The 27,378-nt window shown below is 45.9% G+C and overlaps 2 protein-coding genes across 4 annotated transcripts; one reads left to right on the top strand and one right to left on the bottom strand.

Annotated features, from left to right (window-relative positions):
* Positions 1-56: 56 nt before the first annotated feature.
* On the bottom strand, positions 57-22,351 carry shprh (SNF2 histone linker PHD RING helicase). 2 transcript variants are annotated; one of them, XM_060051202.1, is made up of 31 exons: positions 22,120-22,350; positions 21,056-21,661; positions 20,552-20,681; positions 20,065-20,298; positions 19,812-19,890; positions 19,281-19,431; positions 18,835-18,937; positions 18,235-18,494; positions 15,117-15,749; positions 14,009-14,260; positions 13,556-13,634; positions 12,573-12,736; positions 12,103-12,359; positions 11,089-11,210; positions 10,270-10,358; positions 9,841-9,933; positions 9,625-9,732; positions 9,170-9,312; positions 8,663-8,836; positions 8,504-8,566; positions 8,176-8,401; positions 7,638-7,775; positions 5,848-5,949; positions 5,235-5,306; positions 4,275-4,463; positions 3,706-3,798; positions 3,539-3,625; positions 2,993-3,171; positions 2,630-2,710; positions 1,430-2,317; positions 57-425 (listed from the first exon to the last, which is right to left on the bottom strand). In XM_060051202.1, the coding sequence occupies exons 2-30, from the start codon at positions 21,650-21,652 to the stop codon at positions 2,218-2,220; spliced, it is 4,998 nt and encodes a 1,665-aa protein (XP_059907185.1). In that variant the 5' UTR covers positions 21,653-21,661; positions 22,120-22,350; the 3' UTR covers positions 57-425; positions 1,430-2,217. The 2 variants fall into 2 exon arrangements, with proteins under 2 accessions (XP_059907185.1, XP_059907186.1); XM_060051203.1 differs by lacking the exons at positions 57-425; positions 1,430-2,317; positions 2,630-2,710; ... (1 more) ...; positions 3,539-3,625; positions 3,706-3,798 and having other exon boundaries at positions 4,305-4,463; positions 5,224-5,306; positions 22,120-22,351.
* A 699-nt stretch (positions 22,352-23,050) lies between these two features.
* Positions 23,051-26,981, top strand: LOC132457186 (peroxynitrite isomerase THAP4-like). 2 transcript variants are annotated; one of them, XM_060051268.1, is made up of 3 exons: positions 23,051-23,167; positions 23,663-23,816; positions 24,202-26,225. In XM_060051268.1, exons 1-3 carry the CDS (start codon positions 23,134-23,136, stop codon positions 24,329-24,331), a joined length of 318 nt encoding a protein of 105 aa, XP_059907251.1. In that variant the 5' UTR covers positions 23,051-23,133; the 3' UTR covers positions 24,332-26,225. The 2 variants fall into 2 exon arrangements, with proteins under 2 accessions (XP_059907251.1, XP_059907252.1); XM_060051269.1 differs by lacking the exons at positions 23,663-23,816; positions 24,202-26,225 and adding exons at positions 26,232-26,335; positions 26,622-26,981 and having other exon boundaries at positions 23,057-23,167.
* The last annotated feature ends 397 nt before the right edge of the window (positions 26,982-27,378 follow it).

Genomic DNA, 27,378 nt, shown 5'->3' with positions numbered 1-27,378 from the left:
GAATGGAGAAGAACCGAATTGGAGACTGGTCATCTTCAGAAAAAGGACACAAACGATTTTTCATTAAATTAGCCATTATTACTTTATTATATTTATAAAACGCTGTTGATTGAATGTATTACAGGCCATGAGTGAAGGTTTTAATAAGGGATCCTTTAATGAGGGACTTTATTACTATGGTCAAACTGTGCTCATTCCGCCCATGGACACAACACAACACCCCGACAGACAGTTACTGCAATCACGCCTCAAGAACTTGAACTCTCATTTGTTTTTAGGAGGATCGATTTATGGGACTCTCTTTCAAAGTGACTGGATCTTCTGTATTGTTTTGCAAATAGGACAAGCTGTCCGGAGGAGTTTTCCAGCTTCTTATCCTAAGACGAACGTCTGAACGGGATCTGGAGGAGACTCTTCCTTTCGATCTTTGTGTTTTATAGGTCTGCTTCCTTCCTTCCTAATTCTGAAAGTAGGGCATTGAATTATGACTGGAAAAGTAAAAAATACAACACATAAATCCAACACAAAATAATCTGGTTGGAACCGATTGCAAAAAACAAACACCTGCCTCAGACAGATTATTATTACTCTGCAAAAATACATTCTACAATAACACAAATCAAAATCTTTTCACAATTGTTCAGATTGACCTGGAAAATAAAAGACTGATCTAAGCAGACAGGAGGAACATTCATCCATCTCAGGGGTCTCATTTATAAAACTGTGCGTGGGATCGTTACTAAAAGTGTACGTACGCCCAAAAGCCAAGTTTTGCGTGCGCCAAAAAATATTCAGACTTATAAAATCCTGCGTACGCACACCACTAAGCAATCTTTGCTTTATAAATCACAGAGTGCCTACAAGTGTGCGCAGCTGAATCAGCTTCACGTTCTGCCCTGTACACGCCCCTTTTTAACCATAAATGGTCAATGCAAACGACCTCATGAATGCGATCTGCATATAAAACAGACTCAGACGCAAGTATTATGTCTTGTCGGAAACAATGGCAGAAGGACGGAGGTTGAAGTGGAGACATGTGTGGGTGAGGTGGAGGCCCGAAAAGCAGTTTTGTCGGGCGGTCACGGGATTGGGATCACTAACAACAAAAAGCAGAGTAAGTGGCAACGTGTTGCTTTAGCAGTGAACTCTGTCAGTGGCAGAGTACATATTTTTATGTACCAATAAATCGTTATGGTCCCTGAAGACCCTCTCCCTCCGAATCCTGCCATTTGCATGGTCCTCCAGCAGTGCCAGCAGTGCCATGGTGCAGCATTACGAACGGGGCTCACCGCTGTATTTATAGGGTTATGGTAATAAGACTGACGAGAACACCTTGGATAATCAGTTTGTAATCACCCACGTAAAATGTTTTGAACATAACCCCTTCTTAATGCCTGATTTGTCATGAAAAGCATCAAGAGGAACGGACAATAATATAACGATTGTGGTGAGGAGTATGTGGCTTGGTTTTCCAAACTTGGGATTTAATTGACATTTGATTATGTGTTTACAGTGTCACATAAAAATATTATGTTTTTGACACATGTTGGACAGATGCTTTATTCCATGCAGTCGCGCCGTCAGTGGACAGTATGGAGTGACGGGATTAAATATAGAGAATTTTTTTTCATTTCTATGGAGATGTTTCTGGAGTTATAACTGAGAAATAACGCAGTTGACTTAAATTATTCTGATTACATAGATTTAACGCATGATACGGGTTGAAACTAAACTTATGAAGGGCGATGATAAATCATAATCGTTCTTCTCACTCTACAATTCTTCTGTCTGACTTCAGTTCACCACCACACCATCTGTGTCGCCAATTCTCCTTTTCCTCCAAACCATGCGTACGCATGGGTCAGAGTTTGCTTAGGGCTGCGCACATTCTCCCGTCAAGTAAGCTTTTTATAGATCACAACCTTGCCGTGGAAAGTCATGTACGCCAATATCAGCCCCGTTTTGTGCGTACGCAACGGTTATAAATGAGACCTCAGATCCTTTGAATGTATTTTATTAGGATCTGGACTCGACCAGCAACGGAACACACACACATGTACACGTACACGTATGTATATCTATATGAAAGGAATGTGTAAAGCGTCGTGGCCCTGCAGTGTGGGGTCGTGTCTCAGAGGAGGTCTCTCGGATGGGTCGGTCTTACTGCGTGTTGTGGGGGTATGGCCGTGTGTGTGTGGGGGGGGGGGGGGCAGCAGTCTAGCCCAGTGGCGCCCCGTCTTCTGTGAAGAGGTCGGCGAGGTCGGCCACGGTCAGCACGGACGCCTCCGAGTGCTTCATGGCCGCCGCCGCGCTGTGGCTGAACGAGAGACGGGAGGAACACACCCAGAGGGGGACGGCATTGGCTGCCTTATACGTCTGGTATACAACAGGAGGAGCCTCTGTGGCTACTCTCACAAGTTAAAGTAACATATCGAAAGGAAAATTACTAAGGATTTGCCTGGTTTACAAAATATTTTCAAAATAATGTAGTGGTTTGGAAATTTGATTATAGATAGCAATATAGTATCATTCACCAAATTCAATATGAATAGATACGATTTCAAGTGCCTGATTAGTGCCTAACTTGTGGGAGTATTCAACGATAAATCTTAGATTAGAAGATCCTCACCTTTTGTCGGCCGTCTTCATCATGGCCTGCATTCTCTCTTCGATGGTGGACTTGATGAGGAACCGGTGAACAAACGTGGGCCTGGCGCGTAGAGGAGGGTAAAGTGCAATTAGAGCGCACGGCAAAGAGCAAAGGGACTTGGTTACTAACAAACACTGTTAACCAGCGCACAACATGGACAACAAGGACTGACCAACAGTAATACCCCTTAACATTATTTGTCAATTTATCAAATATTTGTCCCCCAGAATTCAGTTGACCTCCCTGGGGGTTCCTGATGAAGAATTTCAAAAAGTGGCAGCGTGGATCCCTTAAGTTCAGTTTAATGGAGGTGTTAAGGTGGCTGGAGGTCGTTGAACCCACTTGGTCTGGCCGATGCGGTGGACGCGCCCGATGGCCTGCAGCTCGTGGGCGGGGTTTAGGATAGGCTCCACCAATAGGACGTGCGTGGCCTCGATGATGTTGAGGCCATTGGAGCCCGTGTGCAGCGGGAGCAGCAGGATGTTGATCTTCTCCTCGTGCTTGAAGGAGCTCAGGTTCTCCTGGAGACCAGGCACACATGGCAGGAGGTTTAAGAGTCAGCGGTCGGTTAGTGAATTAATTTTTGCAATCGGCAAAAGAGTTCTGCCCTTGGTTCTCCAAAGAACAAATTTATTTTAAGAGAAAATATAATGCCGCGCATGGGTTAGATTTTCTAAATGCAGAAACGTTTTATTGTTATTGAAAATAATTTTAAAAGTTTGCAATCATTTTAATTTAATTTAAATTATATATTGTTAGAAATAAATAATAAATAAATCATTTGAAGTTACATTGCGTTCATTTAAATCGCGGGACCCAGATTTGCTGTAGGAAGTGAGCGTCCCTGTTGAGCCGTCAGGAGGGACAGTGCAGTGTCACGTTACCCACCTGGAACTTGTGGATGCCGTTGATCTGGGAGAACTCCATGGTGTTGTCGAACAGGGCCTTGGAGATGATGTCCAGGACACACTGCCACTGAGGGAACAAGAAGAAGAGCATCAGCTGGGTCCTACCTGGATTAGATCAGGTCATTGGAAACACTTTGCTATGGTTACCATGGAGAAAACAAGGCATTTGGCCCCAGGGTCGGTCAGTTGGATCTTCTTGAGGGTCCTCACAACCGCTTCTACTTTGGTAGAATGGCTCCCCTAGAGAGAGAAACAGGTAGAGAGAAAGACAGAAAGAGAGAATGAGAGCGATATCGAGAGCGAGAAGAGACAGAGACAAAGACATAGAGACTATTAACATTTAACAATTTCCAATTCAAGTTTTTACAATATTTAGAAATACAAGGGATTTTAAGCTAGACAGATTAATTTGGTTTTAAAATATATTAAAAAAGAATGACAAGCCCTGCATTATTGACATCCTACAGATAGACACATTTATGATTAACCCACGGGTCAGTTAAAAAAAAGATTCAAACATTAATCTCATACCAGCAAGAAAGACTAAAACACAACACAACCCCAAAGGAATGTCATCATATTCTTTCATTCTTTCAACCGAGCCACTCGTAAACCGTTAACTAACTCAGGAGACTCCTTCCCCACAGCCCAGGGGACCCTTCCTGGGGCCTCGTTAGTCCAGGGTCAGGGCTGGGGAACATCTGTCCTTGACTGACCTTGACGGGGATGTCCTGGTTGCGGCTGGAGGCCTCGCAGGTGAACACGTAGGAGATCTCGGCGTGCGCCGTGGTCTGCCTGCAGATGGCGCACTTGATGGCGCGGCGCCGCGAGCCCACGCTGTACTGCTCCACGATGATGGAGATGCACTCGTTGCAGAAGCAGTGGCCGCACGTCAGCACTGCCCACTGGGGCCGCGCAGGGAGGCAAAACAAACACACTGTTACAGAGAAACGTTGGCTGAATGCAACAACCGGACCGTTAAGGGAATAGTTAGCTAACCAACACCAACAGACAGTTACAGACAATACACAACTAACCAACACCGCTAAAGAGAAAGGTTAGACAAACACAACCATGGCACCATCACAGAGAATAGTTAGGCAAACACAACTAACACACCGTTACAGAGAATAGTTAGCCAAACACAACTAACACACCGTTACAGAGAATAGTTAGCCAAACACAACTAACACACTGTTACAGAGAATAGTTAGCCAAACACAACTAACACACCGTTAGACAATAGTTAGCTTTTACAACTAACACACTGTTACAGAGAAAGGTTGGACAAACACACAAACAACTTTACAGAAAAGTTAACCAGTTACCAATAGTGGTTATTCTTAAGATAGGTTAGGTTTGAGATTTCTAGGACAGAATAAGCATATACAATATAGGCACTTGAGTGCGATACAACACACCATTCTGAGATTCAGATTTTGTCCAATTTATCATACAATGAACACCTCCATATAAGCTGGTCCATTCTATCTCCAGGAGTATTGTATTGAGGTATTAGGTGAACTAACCATATTGGATAAATCTGTTGTAGAATAGGTGGAATCGGCATCAGACAAATTGCAGCACATTCAAGTCTTAAATTGTTAAAAAAAAAAGAAAACGGGTTTGTTCTATGAGTTATAGTGGAGTGAATGGATGCATTACCTCCTACTCACCTCTTGTCCCAGGGGCCGTGCGCAGATCGGACATGGTTCAGGGTTGAGACCCCCGGTCTCCTTGTCCTGGGACTGGAAGACGAGACATAATGAAACCAAGTCAAGTTTATGGAGTAACTGTGCCAGAAAGAGACCCTGTGGCCGCAAGCAGTACTGCATTATGGTATTCCATTGATTGGGCTTTAATTGTCTTTTTGTTGCTCTGCAAAATGGGTGAATATGGATCTTTACAAATTATACGACACCAAATACGGGGAGAGACATGCAGCCGAACTGTCTGCTAGCAAATTCGACTTTTCTGCAAGTTAATGTGGAAAATCATGGAGCTTAATGTGATGCATCTCTGATACTTTCTGTCCCTCCAAAACGTCCTGCATTTGGTGCAGGACATTCTGTTTCTGCACTCACATGCAGTCCACTGAATTTTGAATGCATGTTGTTAAAAATCTATGAAACTGACGTTGGTAGTCTTGGGCATCTTCTAAGAGGCTTGATATGAATCTGTGGGATTATCAATATTAGGATTATGGCATAAAAAGGGACAGAAGACAAAGACGCTGACACCAGGCATGGAAGAAGTGTGGGCCTGTGTTCAGTGAGGGACGGAGCCCACCTTCTCCAGGTTGTTGAGGTAGAGGAGCTGGCCCAGCTTCTTGTGGAGCTGGGACTGGGCCAGTGCACGGTCGTTCACCAGCTTCGCACGGTTCGTCTCCACCTGAAACCAAAGGTGAAACCTCGTATTAACACCATCGGGATTCACCAAATACATTTCATCTTATATCGCCTCCAAACAAAAAAAGCAAATCTCAGGAAATGTGGCATTGATGATTGATTGATTCCCTCAGACACCAGTTATTTATAGTTATAGTTATTTCACAATCTCCACATAGTCAACGTCCCCACACCGTAACGAATGAACGCTTTCGGTTTTGCCTGATCCACACAACACAGAGAACCTCCATTAGCCGTGCAAAACACACTCTGCGCTGCGGATGCATAAATTACACCCGAGAGAATGAAACTGTGCATAAATAATTCACAACCTCCCTGCAAAGGAAGGGCAAGGTGACGACTCAGACATCAGCTGTATGGAGTGAAAGCTTCAGCAACATAAAGGACTGGGCAAATCCTTTTGTTCCTATTGGTGGAGAAGCATGCTGTTGTATACCATGTTGTATGTGTTATTCTAGAATGTAAGCCTAAAGACTACGACAGTGTGGAGAGTCAGAGTCAAAGGACCTAAAGGTCCTGAGACACTGGATCACTGTTCCAGACGGGCTCTCTATAAGAGTAATAAATCATAATCATAAGCCTGTCGGTGGGGCAAAAAGTCATAAAAAAATTAGAGAATGTATTGTTCTCTCTCTCCATATTCATCTCTCACCCTGTCTCTTTCTCAGTCATTCTCTCCGTCTCTCTCTCAGTGCCTCTCGGTCTCTGCTTCCCTCTTTCAGTGTCTCTTTCTCTCTCTCCCCCTCTCTTTCGCAGTGTCTCTCCCAGCCTCTCTCTCTCTTTCTCTCCCCCCCCTCTCTTTCGCAGTGTCTCTCTCTCAGCCTCTCTTTCACAGTGTCTCTCCCCCAGCCTCTCTCCCTCTCCCCCCTCTCTTTCACAGTGTCTCTCTCCCAGCCTCTCTCTCTCCCCCCCTCTCTTTCGCAGTGTCTCTCTCCCAGCCTCTCTCTCTCTCTCTCTCTCTCCCCCTCTCTTTCGCAGTGTCTCTCTCTCAGCCTCTCTTTCAGTGTCTCTCTCCCAGCCTCTCTCTCTCTCTCTCCCCCCTCTCTTTCACAGTGTCTCTCTCCCAGCCTCTCTCTCTCTCCCCCCCTCTCTTTCGCAGTGTCTCTCTCCCAGCCTCTCTCTCTCTCCCCCCCCCTCTTTCGCAGTGTCTCTCTCTCAGCCTCTCTCTCCCCCCTCTCTTTCGCAGTGTCTCTCTCCCAGCCTCTCTCTCTCTCTCCCCCCTCTCTTTCGCAGTGTCTCTCTCAGCCTCTTTCACAGTGTCTCTCTCTCAGCCTCTCTCTCACCCTCTCTCTCACAGTGTCTCTCTCCCAGCCTCTCTCTCTCTCCCCCTCTCTATCGCAGTGTCTCTCTCTCTCTCTCTCTCTCCCCCTCTCTTTCAGTGTCTCTCTCCCAGCCTCTCTCTCCCCCCCTCTCTTTCGCAGTGTCTCTCTCCCAGCCTCTCTCTCTCTCTCTCCCCCCCCCTCTCTTTCGCAGTCTCTCTCTCTCTCTCTCTCTCTCTCTCCCCCTCTCTTTCACAGTGTCTCTCTCTCAGCCTCTCTCTCCCCCCCTCTCTTTTGCAGTGTCTCTCTCCCAGCCTCTCTCTCTCTCTCCCCCTCTCTTTCACAGTGTCTCTCTCTCAGCCTCTCTCTCCCCCCCTCTCTTTTGCAGTGTCTCTCTCTCAGCCTCTCTCACCTCATGTGGTTCTATGATGTGGAGGACCTTGGGTTTGGGCTCTTCGGGGAGCCGTACACGGAGCCGCTCCGTGGCCATGCCCAGCTCGTCGATAGCCGACACGTTGTTCCGCAGAACCATCCAGTACTCATGCAGAACCTGGAGACGGACCGTGGATTACACTACAGTATCAGAAATAGATCCACCATAGATTCAGAAAGATTACACTATGGATACAAAAAGATGACACTATCGATTTAGAAATAGATCCAATAGATTCAGAAGAAACCCACTATCGATTAAAAAATAATACACTATCGATTCAGAAATAGATCCAATATAGAGATCCACTATCAATTCAGAAAAATGTCACTATAGATGCAGAAAAAGATCTAGTATAGATTCAGAAAGATTACACTATATATTCGGAAATAGAGTCCAGAACTGATTCAAAAATAGATTAGACAAAATACTCGTTAAGAGGGATGTTTTTTTAAAGCCAAATTTCCAATGCCGAAAATAGACCTTCTGAATTTCATCAAGAAGGAGGAATGCACACCTTGTACTCCTTCTTCCAGTTCTCAAACAGCTCCATGAAGGTGTTCCCCTCCTCCACCAGCAGGGGGTCCATGCGCCGGGCCTTGGCGAAGGTGAGCACCGCCTTCAGGGTGCGCTCCGTCTCGCTGGCGGCCCACAGGCCCCGGCTGGTGGTGGGGAGCCGGTCGTCCACCAGACCCTCCTCATCCTCGATCATCTCCTCGAAGAAGGCCTTCTGACCTTTGACCCTGTTGGAGGGGAGCGGTGACGACGTCGGTCGGTGAGTGGATTGGGATTGGAGCCGTGTTTTTTTATTCAGAGTTTTGAATTTTGGAGAATAATCTTCTTACGTGTGAGAGAACAGCTTGGATTCATAGTTTGTGAATAGCTCGTCTGCTTTGCAGAAGACACAACTGCAGTGAGGAATAGAATGAATACAAAATCATACACCCTGGATATTTGCGCTCATCAAATTAAATCTATGCTACTGTATCACTCCACGCTCGTACTTGTTGAGTGGCAGGCGTACGGGCCTCAGGTGACAAATGGTGGCCTCTTCTATGACCTCCTTGGAGGCGGGACCTTCCAGCTTCTTCACAGCCTCCTGCACCGTCTTCTGTGACCTCATCAGCTCGTCTGTCTGCGTGCACAGAATCAGCTGCAGGCCACGCCCATCCCGGAACCTCAACACATAGGATAAAGGGTTTATGACCCGCAGTTCAGGCATGTACCCATACAGTGTGTAAAGTGGAGATTAATGCACACTCCTTCACTCACTAACTCACTCCCTCGGTCTCTATTTTGTTTTTGATACCTCTGTCTATATCCGTCTGTCTTACTCTATCTGTCTCTCTCTGTACCCATTTCTCTCAACCTGTCTCTCTCTATATACCCAAATATATATCTCTCCACCCAGTTCTCAGTCTTGCTCTGTTCTTTCTCTCTCCCTCATATCTGCTATGATCCCAACTGTATAAAAATACCAAAACAACAGGGTACAAAATGTCCGCCCTCACTTGTCGGCCATGGTGAACTTGTTGGGCTGCTGCTTGTAGCTGCTGGAGAGCTCGTTGTGGACCCGAGACACCAGGTCCTCGTCTATGGAGTTCTGGATCGCATTCTGGAGGACGTCCATCCACCACGGGGAGCGCAGGTTCACCTTCAAAATAAAAGACACATCATTTGACATTGAAACAAACAACCAACCAAAATGAACTAAAATAAGCTCCTATTTTTTCTTTCTTCATAATGGATGGATAGCATTTTAACCAAAACATACTTAATTGATTCACGTAAAGGTTTACATTATTAACATAAAATCACACACATTCCATAATGTTATTAAAATAACAAGCTTTTAAAAAAGACGAAGATAATACTTCTCCAAAAGACTCATACACACAAAATCTCACATTAATAACACTCCAATTTAGCCCAAACTTTGGCATGTTGCAATGTAAAGCGGTCCCACCTTGCGTTTGAGCTCGCTGACTTTGTGCAGCACGGGCCGGAGGGCCTGCTGCGCGTCCGAAACCTCAGCGTTGTATTTGGTCATGTAGTGCTGCCGGAGATGCTCTGCCTGTACACATTTAGATTTCCAACAATCCATAATAAATTACAATGTTACTGTGTGTTATTGATGTCAGGAATAGGGATATGAGTAAGGGAGTCCTATGAATAAAATGACCTCTTCACTCAGGCGGTCGTCTCTGAGAGTAGGAGGTATCCCAGCATGCTTTGCACTCAGCAGTTCCATCAGATTGTGGGTGGCGTGGAGCCTCTGAGCGGTGAGAGAAGTGAGCAGACACAGGTCATTTATTTCTTACAATCACATCGTCCAGTGTTCATCCTCTTTTTGCTGTGTCGAGGAGTGTCATAGGTGTTTAATTCGAATGCAGAGAAAGACTAAAGGATATTGGAAAAACAGAAGGTACATACTTTTTGTGACTCACAACGGAACGGTAGCAGAACACAAAAAAAGTTTTTTTTCTCTTTTCTTAACTTAAAGATCCTTTAATTTGATAAAAAACAAAACAACCTCCATCTAATCCAAACCTCTTAGTCCTTAATTGGCATAACCTTTGATATGTAAAACCAGGCGGCCCGGAGAGGGTACCTGCAAGGAGTCTGTTTTCAGCCGGTCTTTGTGTTCCTCTGACGAACGCAACACTTCTCTGTACATCTCCACCGCCTCCACAAACTCATCTGCACAAAAACACACAGAGTCTCATTAGGGCCTTCGTCCCCCATGAGCAACACTTATATAAGAGGACAAGATTTAAGACCAAACACCTCGTGGTCCTCAAGAACACGGCTATAGGGGCCACTTGAAACACCCCAGTTCAAGCGTGGTGGGGGAGCTGAAAGGAGAGTGTGTGTGTTTGTGTGTGAGAGGGGCTGGGGATGGGGTATGAGATCATGGAGGCTGCTTTGTGTGCATCTGTGTGTGTGCCTGTGTCTGTGTGAGAATGGAGTTTCCGTGGGAAAGCGTGATTCAGGAGGACTGTCCTGAGCGGGCTTTGGGGTCGGTGGTGTGTACCACTGACAATGTGTGTGTACACTTCTGATTATGATGATGTGTGTATACCTCTGATGATGTGTGTATACCTCTGATAATGTGTGTATACCTCTGATAATGTGTGTATACCTCTGATAATGTGTGTATACCTCTGATAATGTGTGTATACCTCTGATAATGTGTGTGTGTGTACCTCTTATGAGGTGTGTGTGTGTGTGTGTGTGTGTGTGTACCTCTTATGAGGTGTGTGTGTGTGTGTACCTCTTATGAGGTGTGTGTGTGTGTGTGTGTGTGTGTGTGTGTGTACCTCTTATGAGGTGTGTGTGTGTGTGTGTGTGTGTGTGTGTGTGTGTGTGTGTGTGTGTGTGTGTGTGTGTGTGTGTGTGTGTGTGTGTGTGTGTGTGTGTGTGTGTGTACCTCGGATGATATGAATGCCCGCCAGCCCGTTGAAAGCACACACCAACTGTCGGTGAGCCTCCTCACACTCCACTCGACACTTCTTCTGCAGGGACTTTAGAAGCTCCTCCATCGTCATGGTGCTGGACAAACACACGCACACACACACTGTATTGCAATCAAGATGATTAAATAAACGCCATGTCCCCTGGCTGAGTACCCAGGAAAAGCCAGCTAGCGTCCTGATACTCTGAGGCAGCACATTAGCCAACGCAGCTGCCGCACAACAACACAACAGTTATCTTTTCTTCGAGAAGCTTCCCGGTCAGCATTTATTACCATGACAATAAAATAGAATGGTCCTTTTGGTACTATCAATGTTTATCCTCATAAACAACATCCAGCTACATCTGCATTTTAAATATCTCCTCAAGGATCCTTTTAAACTGTATGGTACGGTCAATGCATTTATTCATAAATCTGCTTTTAATATTTATTAATATTTCCAGTAAACATTCACTTATATCGATAAGTACTTCGATACTTCGATACAAGTAAATCTGGGAATAAACCCAGCATGTGAAGTAAATATCAATAATTTCAGTGTTCACATCCTCATCATTCATCATCTTTCTTCCTTCTAATTTTAAAGATAAAACAGTTGTTTCAGAAACCCTTGTTTCAGGATGAATCGATAAAATGCAATACAGCACAAATATATTTATATATTTCTTAAGTAACTTTAATTGTGTAAAGCAATGTGGATAGCTTTCCATCTGCAATTTTTAAATACCCCGTGCAGCGTGTGAACAAAGGGTCCAGCGATGCATCCTTGAAACTTCTCGGAATTCTCAAACACAAAGACGTGAAAAGGGCGCGAATTTCAGAGTGTTCTCAACATTGGAACAGTGCTTGGTGGCGTTCGATGCCGTGGCGTCTTCAAAAGGGCGGCTGTTGAGCACTCTTCCTTCACATCGGGAAACAGCCTGAATATGCCCAGCTAGCGTTTTAGAGCAAAGATGGCCGCTACAGTACCTCTTCTGCAGGGGAAGGAACTCCCCACGGACGGCCTGCGGGTGGCAGCAGGCCTGCCGGAGCCTCAGCAGCGGGTAGAGGATGGTGGTGACTGTGCGGCGGTCCAGGCTGCCCAGCTTCAGGCTCCAGTCAGAGATCTTGCGGAGCTGCGCCAGGGCGTCCTGGGAGCAGACGTCGTGCTGCCGGTGGTAGAAGTGGCCCTCCACGGGGGAGAAGCGCAGCCAGTGCACCTCCTCCGTCTGAGGGGGGATCTGGATCTGGTGGGTGGGTCACATGGTCAACAGAGCTGAAGACCACCATCGTTTACCAGATACTGGCCCCTTCGTAAATCTTTAACTTCACAATTAATAATACACTTAAAAAACTGAAAGAACAATCTGCCTTGTAGCAGAGTTAGTAGATTAGTTCCAATATGTAGACCACTCTCTTGTATACCTAGAACTAGTACAATTTGTTGACAACTCACATACCTGGTCAATAACGTCCTTTTTAGCCGATCGCCATAACAGTTGAGCGATCACGCTGTACAGGGGCTCCGTGTTGCCGCGGAGATAGGGGCGGTACAACAGATGGTCCCACCAGTGTTTCACCCAGTAGGGGTCGACGCCGAGGAAAAGCACGAGACCGTAGAGATCTTTATGACGACAAAAAGTTTAAACAACAACAACAAAAAGTTTACAGGGTATCCAAACTTAAATATCTAACCACAGCAACAGCCCAACCTATGGTTGAATGCGGGTTACTGCAACTGCGCAAATAAGGTCCACAATTAGTAACATCCCCAATGCTGTTGTTGGTTTGACGAGTGACATTCTCACCGATGACTAATACTAGACCATTATTCAAGTCCTCAAAGCTATTGAGTGCCGTGTTCTTTTTTGAAAAAGTCTGCCGAGTCAGGATCGCTTTAACTCACTTTATTTGGTAAAGGTTTGGACTAGTCTCTATGAAGCAAAAGGAGGGGAATTGTATTACGCACGTGTGATACACTTAGTAGGGCATCAGATAGATGCGTCACCTGGAGCATTCTGCCCCCTGGGCTATGTGTTGTTACTTTAATACTGGGCAGGCGTGGACTCAGTTATGTGCTCTGATTGGCTAAGCATGGTGCTGAACTCCCGCCCCCTGGATACCCGTATGTGTCTTTATGCTGTCCCTTGCGGCCATGTGTTGGCACGGCAACTTGATTTGTGGCTATGTGCGGGAATTACACTTGTTTTTGTGGCCTTGAGCACCTGGGTCTCTCGAACATCTTGACCGCTCGTAACTCTAGAATTGACACATGATGATGGCCTCCTGTATGAGCTGGACGCCTCCCTAGGCTCAGGATCCCTCCTTAGCGTGAGAAAGAAGCCTCTTTAATTGGCAAGGGCATATGTGGCCTGTTTGTATGAATGTGTGAATTATGTTACATGAGAGACGTTATATTTTCATGGCGGTAACTGTTACTTACCCTCTAAGCCTCTCTGGACTGGAGTTCCACTGACACACCAGCGGTTGACCGATGCAAGACGCAACGCCATTTCTGCTGCCTAGCGACACACAAGACGTGGCGGTGAGCACATCAGCATTGGAAGGTGGCTATGAGGTAAAGGCTATAGCCAAAGCAATGGAAGAACAATCGGAGAAGAAACTATCACAGCAACCGCTTTAAATTTGCATTAGCATAACGGCTGTGAATCTGATGCCAGTAAAAAAGAAAAGGAGAGTTTATGGCAGTTAAAAAATCTAAAAGACTCACTTAAAGAAATATTAAAGCCAGGAAAACTTTTACAACATTGGTAGTTATATTCCCTAATAGTGAAATAGTAATAATATTAATTTCTCAACATCAGAAGGACAATACAACTCAAACAAACACACAAACTGAAACAGTGAAATAACTCCTCCCCCGACCCCCCCTCACTTTGGCGGTGGTACATTCCACTGTCTGGGCCTCGTCCAGGCAGATGCGCCACCACTCCACGGCCACCAGGGGGCTGGGCACGGCCATGTAGCGCTTCTGGTTGCGGAAGCGCCGACCGTCCTTGCTGTTGCTGTGTGGGATGTCCACGTAGTTGAGCTCCGAGCGCAGCACGTCGTAGGTGGTGATGACCACGTCCTGCTCCGCTAGCATGCGGGGTTGGATGAAGCCGTGCCGCTTCACGCCCTGGTACACCTGGGGCCACAAGAGAAGGTCAGAAATAACAACAAAGGTTCAAAAAGTTGGCTGACCAATGGAAATAACAAAACTACAAAAGCAAAGACTTGGACACAGGATCAATAATTATAAATGTATTATTTATACACTTATGTTTGTCTGACCTGTAATGCTCTTAAGATATAAAGACAACATATAAAACTAGAAACTGCATCTCCTGAAGTAAATGAGAGTGCAAGTGCAAAATTGTTTGGTTTTGGAAATATTTTTTAGTAAAGCCAGATAGTTTACATAAAGAAATGTTAAATGGTTTAAATCTAGTGAAGGGATATGAACCGATTCTAAATTGAGTCAACAATGTAAAATTGCACACCATTCAAATAATGTAAAATGGTTGGAAACAAATAAAGTGAAGAGTTAAACAAATAGCTAAAGTGATAAAGTTTTAATACATTTGAGATAAACTACTGAGCTGTTAAAGCTGATAAAGTTTGAAATTGTTCAAGCAAGTCAGTGTGTGGTGGTGTGGTGTGGTGGACTTGCTAAATGTTTGAACGAAGGGTACCGGCTAGTAACCTTATATCAGAGAATGTGTCAGAGAATCACCCCTTTGACTTCCATTGTAAAAAATAATATTTAAAAAGTAGATAATCTTAAAAAAATCTAATTTTGTAAGAAGGACAATAGTTGAGAGCCGCACGCAGCACTCACCCAATAAAAAACAGAGATCCGGATATTCAAAAAGCCTGACCATGCTTTAACCTCTAGAGGACAGCCAACTCAATTTAGAAGACTGGCATGTGCATGCACACTTTAAAATAAATCAGAAACCAAAACACAGATCTACATAACAAGCCTCAACTGTTCCTCTCACCAGCACGCGCAGCGAGGAGGAGCTGATGTGGCGCTTGATTTCCTCCACCCACTGGTGGCAGATTGAGCTGGGGGAGATGATGAGGGTTGCGCCGGTGGGGACGGGCGTCATGGCGACCAGGCAGTGGGGGCAGTAGAAGGGCGTGGTCTCCCGGCTCTCCTCCTTGTAGTTGACGCACTGGGCGTGCTGCCACAGCTGGCAGTTCATACACTGCACCCGGGCCTTGTAGTCCACGAGCCCCAGCTCACCGCAGATGCACTCGAAGCGGTATGCTGGCGTGTTGAACGGCGTGAGGGATGCCCGGGTCGCAGGCGTCTCCACCTGTGGGACGGGGTGTGTGCGTTCCTCCTGCAGATGGGCGGTTTCTCCCCGGGTCGCCACTTTGCGTCCGTCGCGGTGAGGTGACGTTACCCGTGTTTGATTCACCGCCATCTGAGAGGATAGCAATGCCTGGGAGCTGTCCACGAGTGGGCCGTCGTCTGATTGTTCGGCGCGCTCCAGCCGCGGCGTGGCGTCCTCGGACCACTGGGGTTCCAGGTCTTCTCCCGGGGACGCCGGCGAGACGTAGTCCACCTTCTCCTCCGCTCGCCGCTGGGAGGTCCTCCTGGGCGGGGCTTCTTTGTTTTTGGAAGGCTGACCAAAGAAATACCATGAGAGAAGAGAAAGAAGGACACAGGTGAGCCAGGGTAGGGTAGTAGCTAGGGTGTTCAAGTCCCAGCCGAAAGGTACTGGGTTCAATCCCCAACATACACAGACCAAACCTGTAGGTATACTGGAGCGAGAAGACGCCCTATCCAATAACTGCTCCTTAAAGGGACTCTTACCTTTGTTGCATTTTTACACTTTTTTTGGATAAGGTTAAATTGGTATTAATAAGGTAATAACACTCTAATATGCAAGACAGACCCACCAGGAGTAAAAACAAACAATTATTTTACTCTCATAATATTTAGTGAAAACTTCAACCAATAAAATTCTTCGGACCGAATGACCTTATTGACCGACAGACCTGTCTGTTTGCTGCATGGATATATATAAGGTTTTCCGTCTGCTTCTTGTGGCGCATTCGGGCCCGCGTCATCAAGGCGCGTCCTCAACTAGAGGGTTTGTTTTGATTCCACGGCAGACAGTAGCGAGTAGCGACTGACGATGGCAGACCAAAGTGGTCCACGGCGTACTGAAACTGCACCATTCAGTCCGATTAGGGGACTCATCTCGGACTCGGACTCACAGAGTTACCCTCCCCTGGAGCCTCAGGAAGACCTCCAGACTGTTGGCCACCAACTGCACCATTCAGTCCGACAAGGGGACCCGATTCGGCCTCAGAAGCCAAGTGGTCCCGCTCCCCTGGATGATTCTCAGGACCTCCAGACCGTTGGCAACCAACCGCACCACTCAGTCCGATTAGGGGACCCGTTTCGGACTCAGACGCGAAGTTGTCCCGCTACTCTGGAGCTCCAGGAAGACCTCCAGACCGTTGGCAACCAACCGCCACACTCAGTCCGATTACGGGACCCATTTCGGACTCGGACGCGACGTTGTCCCGCTACTCTGGAGCTCCAGGAAGACCTCCAGACCGTTGGCAACCAACCGCCACACTCAGTCCGATTACGGGACCCATTTCGGACTCAGACGCGACGTTGTCCCGCTACTCTGGAGCTCCAGGAAGACCTCCAGACCGTTGGCAACCAACCGCCACACTCAGTCCGATTACGGGACCCATTTCGGGCTCAGACGCGACGTTGTCCCGCTAATCTGGAGCTCCAGGATGGTAGATATTATATGACCCCTGGGAGTCTAAACATAACCCATGGGAGTCTAAACATAATCCATGGGAGTCTAGAACTTTTGTACTGTAGCGACCCTGGGACAGTTAAATACTTTGTGTGTTATGTTTTACATTATATTTCGTTGTCCGTTATGCCAGTTGTTCTATGTGCATGTAATGTTCTTCTTGTCAATCAGCGTGGGGGCGAATCATTAGGTCAGCTGGGGGAGGGCCTTGGAAGAACAGGAGGGTGGGGGCCTGCACGCGAGTGAGACCGTGTTGGGGGTTGCCGGGGTAACCGGGGTTTGTTTTGTGTCGGTTTTCTGCCGTTGGTTGCAATCATGGACATAATAAAGGATGGACCACGGACTGGAAAATGGCCGCCCATTCATTCCTATACAAACTGCTCAGTGGCGCGGGGTAACATCGTAACATACAGGAGCGATTGGCTTCCGCGTTATGCGGCCAAGACACGTGGGCTAGTCCGTGACGTACCGGATGCAGAAATATAGAACTGATACCGTAATGCACCGCTTCTTGGTCTTTGGATCTTTTGAATAAATGGATCAATACATGATGAATCACAATGATCGCAAGCAGAGGACCGTGAGAGTTATTGAGCAGCAGATGAACCGGTCCAAAAATCGGACACGTTAACGGAGCACTGAACTAGGCCCTCTCGGATGCCATTTGTTTCACTAGGACTCCTTTCAGCAGCACACCAGCGAGATAACGGCTAATAAAACGCTTGAGGTGGCGTTTTGAAATGAAAAAACGTACATTTTTTTAGGACATGGCATGAAGGTAATTATGAGCCTTTGGTTGATATCCAGACATTTTTTGCGGAGACACAATCCTCTTCCCCACTTGTATTGGAGTGGACGGCGATATCTACTTCTGGGCCGCATGAAATGACGGACCCCCGTCCACAGCCAGCTTAAACAGCTGCAATACCAGGCTTGGCCTCTGAGCACGGGTGGATTGCGGAAGTATATGCCTATCCTGGGGGCCTGGTTGCAATGTTACGGGTTTCAGTGACCTGGTTTTGGTTCATTAAAACTACCTTCAACTACTAATGACTCGACATCATTATGTCACCGGCGAGGTCGTTACAGTACTCTAAAAAATAACGCTTAGTTTTGTAAATAACGCTTAGGGGGTGGGGCATTGGAGGAAGGCGGGATGATTTGAATGTGCTGTAATTCTCAAATGCAACAAAGGTGAGAGTCCCTTTAATGGTACATCTGCATTCACTTCAAGTAGGAGGATAAAAGTGTCCGCTCAATAATAAAAAGTGAATAAATAGCAACTTTAGGAAACAAGCAAAGTTGGACCGAAATTGAGACTTACAGACTTTGTCGGCGTGGCAACCGTGGTCTTCTTCTCCTTGTACTTCTTCCCCAGCCGGAAGGATCCGGCTAGGCCTCGACCCTTGACCCTGTCCACCAGGCCTTCGTCGATCAGCTTGACCAGCGCTCGCCGTATGTGGTTGCGGTTCTTCAGGAGGTCGTAGCCGTATGTGGAGCGGACGTAGGTGAAAATGCCGTTGGTCGACGCCCCCTTGCCAGAGCGCATTTCCTTGATGGCGGTGAGCAGCATAACGCGCACAGCTGACGGACAGAATGCCGAGGTCAAAGGTCAAATCAAGTGACTAATGGCCTGTATCCAAAATATAGTTTGAGTACATGTCAAATGCCTACAGTGACATACTGTGATTAGAAATCGTCGTTATTGTCGTTTTCATCTGCAGGACTGCATTCATAGGTTTGTCATCATTATACAAAGTTTCTAGATATTTGAGTCTACTGCACTATCCTGCCAACTATTTGAGGTCTAGTTTTTGTCAGATTTTAGCCTGGTGCCTTAGCTTATACCACTATATAGAAGAGTGGAAGGGATCCACATAAAGAACAGCCATGGCTATCAAGATGGATTGATCCAGTTACTTACTGGGGTAGGAGATCCTGACTTTTGGTAGAGCTTCTGATTTGCAGTGGATGACTTCCTCCTTCTCCAGCTGTGGTGGAGGTACGAAGTAATTCACAGACTTCCCCTAATAAAACACATAGATGGGAAATCAATATATAGTTGCATATCAATATACATAAATGACATGAATTCATTAAGCATTTAAAAATAAGAACAAAAAATAATAGATTAATTCATTATTTCTCCAAAATAAAAAGTGACAAAATATATATATATATATATATATATATATATATGCATAATTTCAAGACTAAGTAAACCCAGATTTGGCAGGGCAACTTCTACCTTTCGAGGAGTTAGGACAAGAATTTTTTGAGACCCAAACCAAACTGTTTTTAACTGTGACATCAAAAGGTGATTTTCGGGGAGCAGAGAGAGGTGAGTGTGTGTTCTGGAGGGTCTCTCACCAGGGGTAGGGTGAGGGTGTCGGGCTCCAGGCCCTGCCGGCTGTGGCACAGGATCAGGGCCAGGACCTCCACGGTCTTCCCCAGGCCCATCTCGTCTGCCAGGATCCCCCCCGGCCACTGAGGCCCCGCCAGCGGGAACTCCCGCATCAGACTGTGGACAGAGAGACGGTCATTCAGTGTCAGTATGAGGAGGACTGTAACGGAGGACCCCATTTGGGTCCGAGGATAAGTTGGGCACCTCTATCAAAATTTCATAGATGCATTAAAAAAGACAATTACATAACTTTTGAAACGTGATTTTCTTTTACCGGTACTATTTATGAAATTGTCTTGACTTTCTAAAACATACTTTGCTTGAAACTTTCCAAAAAATAAACAGATAATCCATTTAGGTCATAGCTAGCTTTAATCGAAATGAACATATCATGATACACATAACAATGCTCATCGCAAGGTTTGAAGCGAATCGTGTGTATCGTCTAGCTAGTTATTCCATAAATGATGTCATTGAATAGACGATGTTGGACTCACCAGCCAGTGAAGGGGTTGTAGTACAATTTCTTCCCGCACAAAGTGACCACCTCACGCCAGAGAAAGTGTAGCGATGGTTCTGTGGAGAAAGTGTGAGATGAATCCAGATAATGAAAACCATGAGCACTTTTTAATTAGAATGATATGATGTTGGCCTTGTATAAATGGGTCTGTTGAATGGCCGCGGGTAACGGTGTCTGCTAGCGTCTAGGGGGCTCCGTAGCTCCGTACCTCCCGGCCTGCAGGACCCTACCTTTGGGGGAGCTGAGCCTGTATCGCTCCCTCCTCAGCATCCAGTTGACAGCCTGGCTCTGATAGGGTCTCAGCACGGGGATGAGGGCCGTGTGCTGGACGTCGTACAGGGGCTTCTGGTCTCCCCGCTGCTGCTCCTGGCGCTGGTGGAGGTGCCTGACGTAGTCGTAGAGCTCCTCCACGTTCTGACGCTCCAGGTCGGTGTCGCAGTCCACCTCCTCCGTCTCCACCACTTCTGAAGAAAGAGAAAAAAAAAGAGAGAGAGAATTAAAGAAAGAGAGAAAGGAGAGAAGGAGAGAAGGAGAGGGAGGGGGAAAGAGAGAAAGGAGAAAAAGGGAGAAAGAGAGAGAGTTAAGAGTGGGGGTGTTGTTGACCTCAAGCAACTGCATGCCCTTGAGTGTAAGCCAAACACTGGCCTGCTTATTGGCAAGGATTGTGCAGGAATGGTGGAAATGGGGGAGTAATTTGTCGGGTATTTGTTTTCTTACCTGGTATAATGAAGTCATAGAAATACTCCATTAGCTTTTGCATTAGCTGGTTAGCCTTCTTTAGCCTAGAATTCCCCTCGCCCAGGAACTCTGGCTTGCTTATCCCCGCCTCCAGCAGGTATATCCCCACCTACAGTGTGAAACAGTTGGTCAAGTGGCAAAGATAGAAATACTTTACACACAACAAAAATATAAACAGACAACTTGGTTGATAGTAGACACCCAACCATCTTCTGGACACCTGTAAAGACTTTACTGACTGTGTCCAAGGGATGTGTAAACATTCTTCTCTGGCCAGACGTGTCATTATCAGCATACAACAGTTAAATCGAAGATGATGCTTCTATTCTATTTATTTAATTATTATATATGTTTAATTATTTTATGACATTATATCGTTATTTTCTTTAACATCATCAATACATATTTATGTATCCAGTGTGTGACCTAGAGTCCTGCTCATTGACAACCATTGTAGCGGTTTGTATTCTGAGGTGAATGTACCTGGATGGCCTCTCCTTTGGTTTGGTGACAGAGCTGTACCACCCCTCTCTTCTGCAGCCACTCGATGTCCTCCAGCTGGACACTACCATGGCTGTGCTCTTGGGTACACACAATCTCCCCCTCCTGCTCCTCCTCTGGGGTTTTCCCCGGCTCCCCAGAGCTCTCCTCGTGGCTCGAGTAACGGAGAAACACCCGCTGTCCATTCCTGCGCAGGGTAAACGCTCCGTGCTGCCGGTCAGGATCAAGGACCCTAGCAGGTTTGAGGCTGAACTCGCCTATCAGCGACTTCCAGGCGGGAGCCAGCGTCGAAGTAGGAAGCACCGAGAGCGACAGAGAGGCCGACAATAAAGCGACCGTTGTGTCCGAGGACGTCCCATGGAGCTCCTCCTCTCCCTCCCCTCGTTCTGGGGCGGATCCGCCGGGGGTAAGGAGAGCACACACTGGGGGTGCGGGTGTTGCTGAGCAGCTTGGCATCGGGTCGTCCGTCTGGAGGACTTCACCTTCCCTCTGGCGATCCTCAAGCATGTTCCAGTTTAGCTTCTTCTTGGCCTCGTCGTCCACCCTGACCGGGGGAGCGCGTTTTCTCCTGCTGCTCATTCTGAAATACTACAAGATAATATGAGAACAACATGAATGTCAGCTAGTACACATTTAGTATATTCAGTTAAATCGTACAGGTTGTAAAAAGTTCGTGAATATGGTGTATGGATGTTTTTTAAGGTTTCAGTCTTATGTGGGTTACAGCAATAGAGCAAAATATAAATGTCCAGAATGGGGACTATGCTGTGCTGACGCCGTCTTTTTTAGTTGTCCACTTTGGTCAGTGCTGGATGACAGTTAATATTACATTCAACAATTGCAAGCGCAATAACAACGTTAAGGTATTCTCTTAGGCTATAACTCGTTAAGTGAAAACACATGTTATCCTAGAAGATAAAGTTGTGGTGATCAGCCATGTAACAAATAACGCAACTATTATACTAATGCATTATGTAATTTGAGCAGAGCAGTATGGGCTCAAAGCGACCCATCGCTGGAACAAAAACACAATCGAAGCTCCGTACCTCTGTGCGTCTTCAACCACACACTCTCGGAACAATCAGCCGTCCGTTTATAAGCAAATATTCAGTAATTCCTGCAGAAACTGCAGACCTGCAGCATCCTACTCGGAGTGTTTTTGTACGCCATTTTTAAAAAGCGGAAGTGACGCAGTGGTCCAGAGACGTTTCTTTCTTTGCAGCATGAAGATTCATAATATCATCCGGAAGCGCACACAGCTTTTGGCCGTGATGTTATCCTTAAAGGGATACTTCACCCATTCAGAACCGGCGATCTATCATTATAAAATCGCTAGAGTGGCGAAGTCACACCCTTTCCGGTAGAGCCCATGGGACCTGAGATCGAAAAGTATGAACGGGTTTCAATGGAGAGAAAGTAATTATCTTCTGGTCCCAGTCTTTATATGCCCCGGATTACACATATGTTGTTTTTGGATTTAAACGATATTTTTTCATGTCAAGAGTTTGACAGTTTTTTGTGCAATTGTTCAGTTAAAGGCTGTAGAGAAAACACAACGAGTAAGACTGCACGTCTCGTATTTGACGTCACGCAACCTGCTTGGACAAGACCGACAATCTCCCCATGCAATCTCCCCATCAGCATAACTGAAACTCTCCACATGCCCCAATTTATAATGGTTTTCACCTCTTTGTGAAGTGGAGCAGAGAGATCGCCATGTCTGTACCGGAGTTCCAAGTGCGGGCGATGACGTATATCATTCGCGTCAACAGCAGCGAAGTCATGGCTGTAGTTCACAAAGCGGCCTAAAAAAAAAACTAACATCCAACTTCTTTGCGCATTTTTTAAGTTTTCTTTGCATGAAAAATTATCAATAAAATCCACAAACAACATATGTGTTATCCAAGGAATAAAAAGATTGGGACCAGAAGATAATTACTTTCTCTCCATTGAAACCCATTCATATTTTTCGATTTCACTCCAGTCTCAAACACGGAAGTATTTGATTTTCATTTATATTCTGAATCTGCATCAGTGCTCCCGACAGGTCCACCTTATCGATGGCGTCATTGGCGTGCCCGTTCTACCAGTCCGGTAAGAAGCCCAGTTATAAGCTACAATTCAACAGCAAGACCTTTATTTCTTATGCGCAGAAAGTAGGTCCTTTATGCACAGAAAGTAGGTGTTCGACGCCGTACACCATGGACCGTTTTATTTGCGCTGCCTGCAACACCCGAATTATTTGAAAGGTTGTCGTATGAGATAAATACTGACTAAAATGCTATTGGCTGCCTTCTTATACAGTCAATTCGTTTGTCTTTACTGGGGCCATTCTGTAAATCTTTACCAGGAGTGATGTGGTGTGTGTGTGTGTGTGTGTATATATATATATTTTAGAAACCATATGTCTACGTAAGGGTCTCATTTAAATCCATGCGTTCAACAATGTTGGCAGCACCCAGGTGCTGCCTGCTTTTGTCCTCAGCTTCAAATACTGCCCCCTTGTGGACATTTAGCAAGCGTACATTTGGTCAACCTTTACCTCGCGGTGTGCGTGTTATAATTCTGTTTTGTGTTTTCCAACATCAGCTAAATTAAACGAAGCCATCTCTCCTCTGGATTGGCTCCTGGGTAACTGGGAATCAGTCGAGCCCGGAGAGGGGTCCTTCCCCAGCCTGAAAGAATTCCGCTACACGGAGGACCTTCACTTTGCCCAAATGGGAGAGCCCATCATCAGCTTTATGTGCGTGCGTTTTGTGGGCATTCAAAAACAATGCAGTACTGCATTTTCATAGGTGTCAATTTAGGACCTGCACGGCTGTTCAACATGACACTAATTATGTCACTGTAACTTTTATGTACCAAGTCACGTGGTCAATGTTTGATCTCTTCACACAAGGTCTAGCTATGATTGGCCCTGGTAGATCAAAATGGCAGACCGATAATTAATGCAATGAGAAACGCCTGCGGTTGTCCTATGATGACCCTTTTTCAATTGAATGATCCTTCGTTCCATCTCTGGACTTGTGAAGGCACAAATTACTCCATTGTAGTGTCACCCTGTGGCAGGGGAGTGGTGGGTGTTTATAGATGTTGGTCGAGGATTCTGTGGCGCCTGTGTTTCGCAGGTTCAATGCCTCCGATGCGGAGACGAAGAAGATACTTCACAGGGAGTGTGGCTTCATCCGAATGCAGACCGGCACCAACCGAGTGGCGTTCATCATCGCACAGAACTCTGGTACTTCACAACGTTCCTGATTCAGAATAATAGGCTGACATGCAATAGAGCAGAACACGTCAACATCACATGGAGGGAGCTTGACACCCATCCAACGGGTTCTGAGTTTAACCCAAATATGTGTAGCCTCTCTTTTGAAAAGATGCATGCATCTGACTTTCCTTTGTCTGTAGTTTGGGCTTAAAGGTGTGAGGGTGATTAGCCATTAAAAGCTGCTTGAAAATCTGCCTTTTCCTGGGTTTTAGTGGCATCACAAGTGGGCGTGTCTGCCTAGATGTATGATGGTTAGGCAACATTTGCTACAGTCTACATGGTAGGCTGGCGGGACTGATCTATCCAGCACTAATCTAGGTGGACACTCCAACTCGGGATGTCACTAAAGCACAGGAAAGGGCAGATTTTCAAGCAGCTCGTAAGGGCCATTCACACTCACACCAGGTGGCAGAATATCACCCCCTTTAATCAAAAGTCTCTGATATAAGATGTGACGGCCCACTTGGTGACTGTATCTACATGCCTGATAGCTTTCAAGTCCCCCGCCGTAACGACATGTCTGCAAAGAAAAAAATCAGGTTTGCGTGATCTGACACTAACCTAGATTTGAAAGCGCGCTCACACAAAAAGCGACGGATGACGCGACTCCATACAAAGTCAACGTATAGACGCCTGTCGTCTGGAACGCATCTATACGTTGACTTTGTATGAAGTCGCCCCGTCGCTTTTGGTGTGAACTCGGCTTGAGAGGCGCTTTCCCTATACTCTCTCTCCCATTCACTCTAGCACTCAATCGACGGGGGAATTTGTGTTTTGGGACGGGTCAGAATATTCGTTTTTCGAGGGTCAAGATTCCCTTCAAATATAAAGTTTTTCACAAGCCATAACTTTGTTTCCCTGGAACCGCCTGAGGGGCAGGCAGTTCAATTCATTTTTCACAATTTACCAGCTCTCCTTTTGAAGACCGAATCACCGCGCCATTCGTTTCAATGGGGTTCGCGATGGTCTATACTTTCAACATAAAGTGTACATATTTCGGGGGCTTATTTTCCCGATAATGACCGGCGTTCTGTAGGCCTACAACATTATCCATTACATATATCATACAAGTCCTGACCAACATAACGGTTGTGCGTGAGGGACATACGAACGAACGCTTACCACTTTTGTAAATGCCATATATAGGCCTACAGTATGCTCGGATTGTATGATAGGAATAGATCTATTCCGATTAGAAATCGGATCAGAAATGTCCATGTAAACGCGGAGGACTGTCGGCAAGCGCTTCCGAACCTGGCGTGATCTCATTGCCTCACTATCATTCGCTCAGTGAACTGGCTGCTGCTGCTGCGGCTGAGTGCGAGCTGTGGAGCACACCCACTGACTAGCCTCTGCGTGCAAGGAGTATGGCTGAGAGTTGGAGCGGCTCGCTGCACAGACACGGACGTTATTTTAATAAATATCGATACTAAAAAAATCTGCGAATCGTTTTTTTGCGTGAGGGTATCGTGATACTTTCTAGTATCGGTATACAGTACAAACAATAAGTACGCCAGTATGCGATTAGTTAAAAGCGGGGATTGTTTACTGAACAGGCCTACTAGGCCAAGGATCCTAAGAGCTCTGGTGCCCTATACAAAGATGCTACTGTATTATAGGCTTATATTGGGTTTGTTAATTTCATGTCTTAAATGTTGTCCATTTATTTCCACAAAATGATCTATCACTTAAGGGTCTATTTATCAAATGTTCTCCCAGGGGAGCATACCCCTGGATCCCGCTTGACTATTATGTTGATCAGGGCATATATCTGCCTATAGGGGCCCGCTAACCTCCCAGGGAAAAAAGTTCAGGCTCAGGATTTTCTTCTTTCACCCCTGTATCTATTTTGTACATGATTCAGCTGAGACTCTGGACTGTGTGCAGGACTGGTGGAGGTTGAGGAGGGCGAGCTGGTGGGAAAGCAGCTGAGCCTACACAGCAAAGCTCTGGCCAGGCCATCTTTTGCCAAGGAGCCCCACGTCAAGGAGGTATGGCTGCAGTGTGGACTATCTCTAACGAGCCATCATTCTTTTTTCTTAATGTTCAATGTATTAAGCACCTTGTATTGCAATTTTTCACAAAATTCACTACATAAAGTTTGATTTTTATCTTGCCATTAGGGTTGCATTAATTATATTGCTGAACCATCTAGCTGCTCACCTTTCCCTTGGTATAGCGAAAATGCTTTGATTAATTGACTGTACGTTGTTATTTTGTGACGGGCTGGTCGGCATACATTTTTTTAAAATGTGTATCCTTTATTTTTTTTCTCAGGTTTCCAGAGTGTTCCAGCTCCAACCAGACGGGAAGCTGGAGCAAACGCTTTCCATGTCAACGGACAAGCAGCCAATGACGCAGCACCTGCATATCACCTACAGTCGCTTGCCTTGAAGCAGATTGGATTCAATAAGAAGACCACCTTCTGTTGGTGCTACAAATATAATGGCCTGGTCTGCAATTTATGTGGCCGGAAATGGAACTTCATGCAACTGTATTTCTACCTCAAAACGTTTCTTTGCACATTTGGGTATGGGTCAACACCAGAGATTAAGGAAACATTTCATGCACTATTGGATTATTTGTTTATGGATGGTTTGTTTGTGTTCTTTGCATTCAAATAAATGATTAGCTCAACACTGGTGTATATGGAGCAGTTTTCTACTTGGGACACAAATGCTATCATGAAGTGTTTTACGAAGTGGCTGAACTCTATGCATGTGGCTCTGGAGCTTGTTTAAAATGGGATCTTAACCTTTCTCAAGGGAGGTTAAAGGCACCCAGTGCAACTTTATGTAAACATTCAATTTCTAGTCTTTTTTTTACACGTAAGTTTCAATAACTCCATACCATTACATATCGACATTCAAGGAGCAAAGATGAGACGTTGTGTGGTGAGAACTGATAGAAAATCGTAAACAACAACAATCGCCGGTGGGGAGAAGCCATTTTTCCATTGACTGGAAGCCTGCTTTATTTATTGTAGGTTACAAAAAATAAAGAAAATGGCGGCATTGTTATCGATTTTGTATCA

This window comes from Gadus macrocephalus, chromosome 5, assembly GCF_031168955.1.
Source record: "Gadus macrocephalus chromosome 5, ASM3116895v1".
Classification (NCBI taxonomy): domain Eukaryota; kingdom Metazoa; phylum Chordata; class Actinopteri; order Gadiformes; family Gadidae; genus Gadus; species Gadus macrocephalus.
Note: the sequence above shows the minus strand (reverse complement) of the source record. Positions and strands in the feature narration are given on the sequence as shown.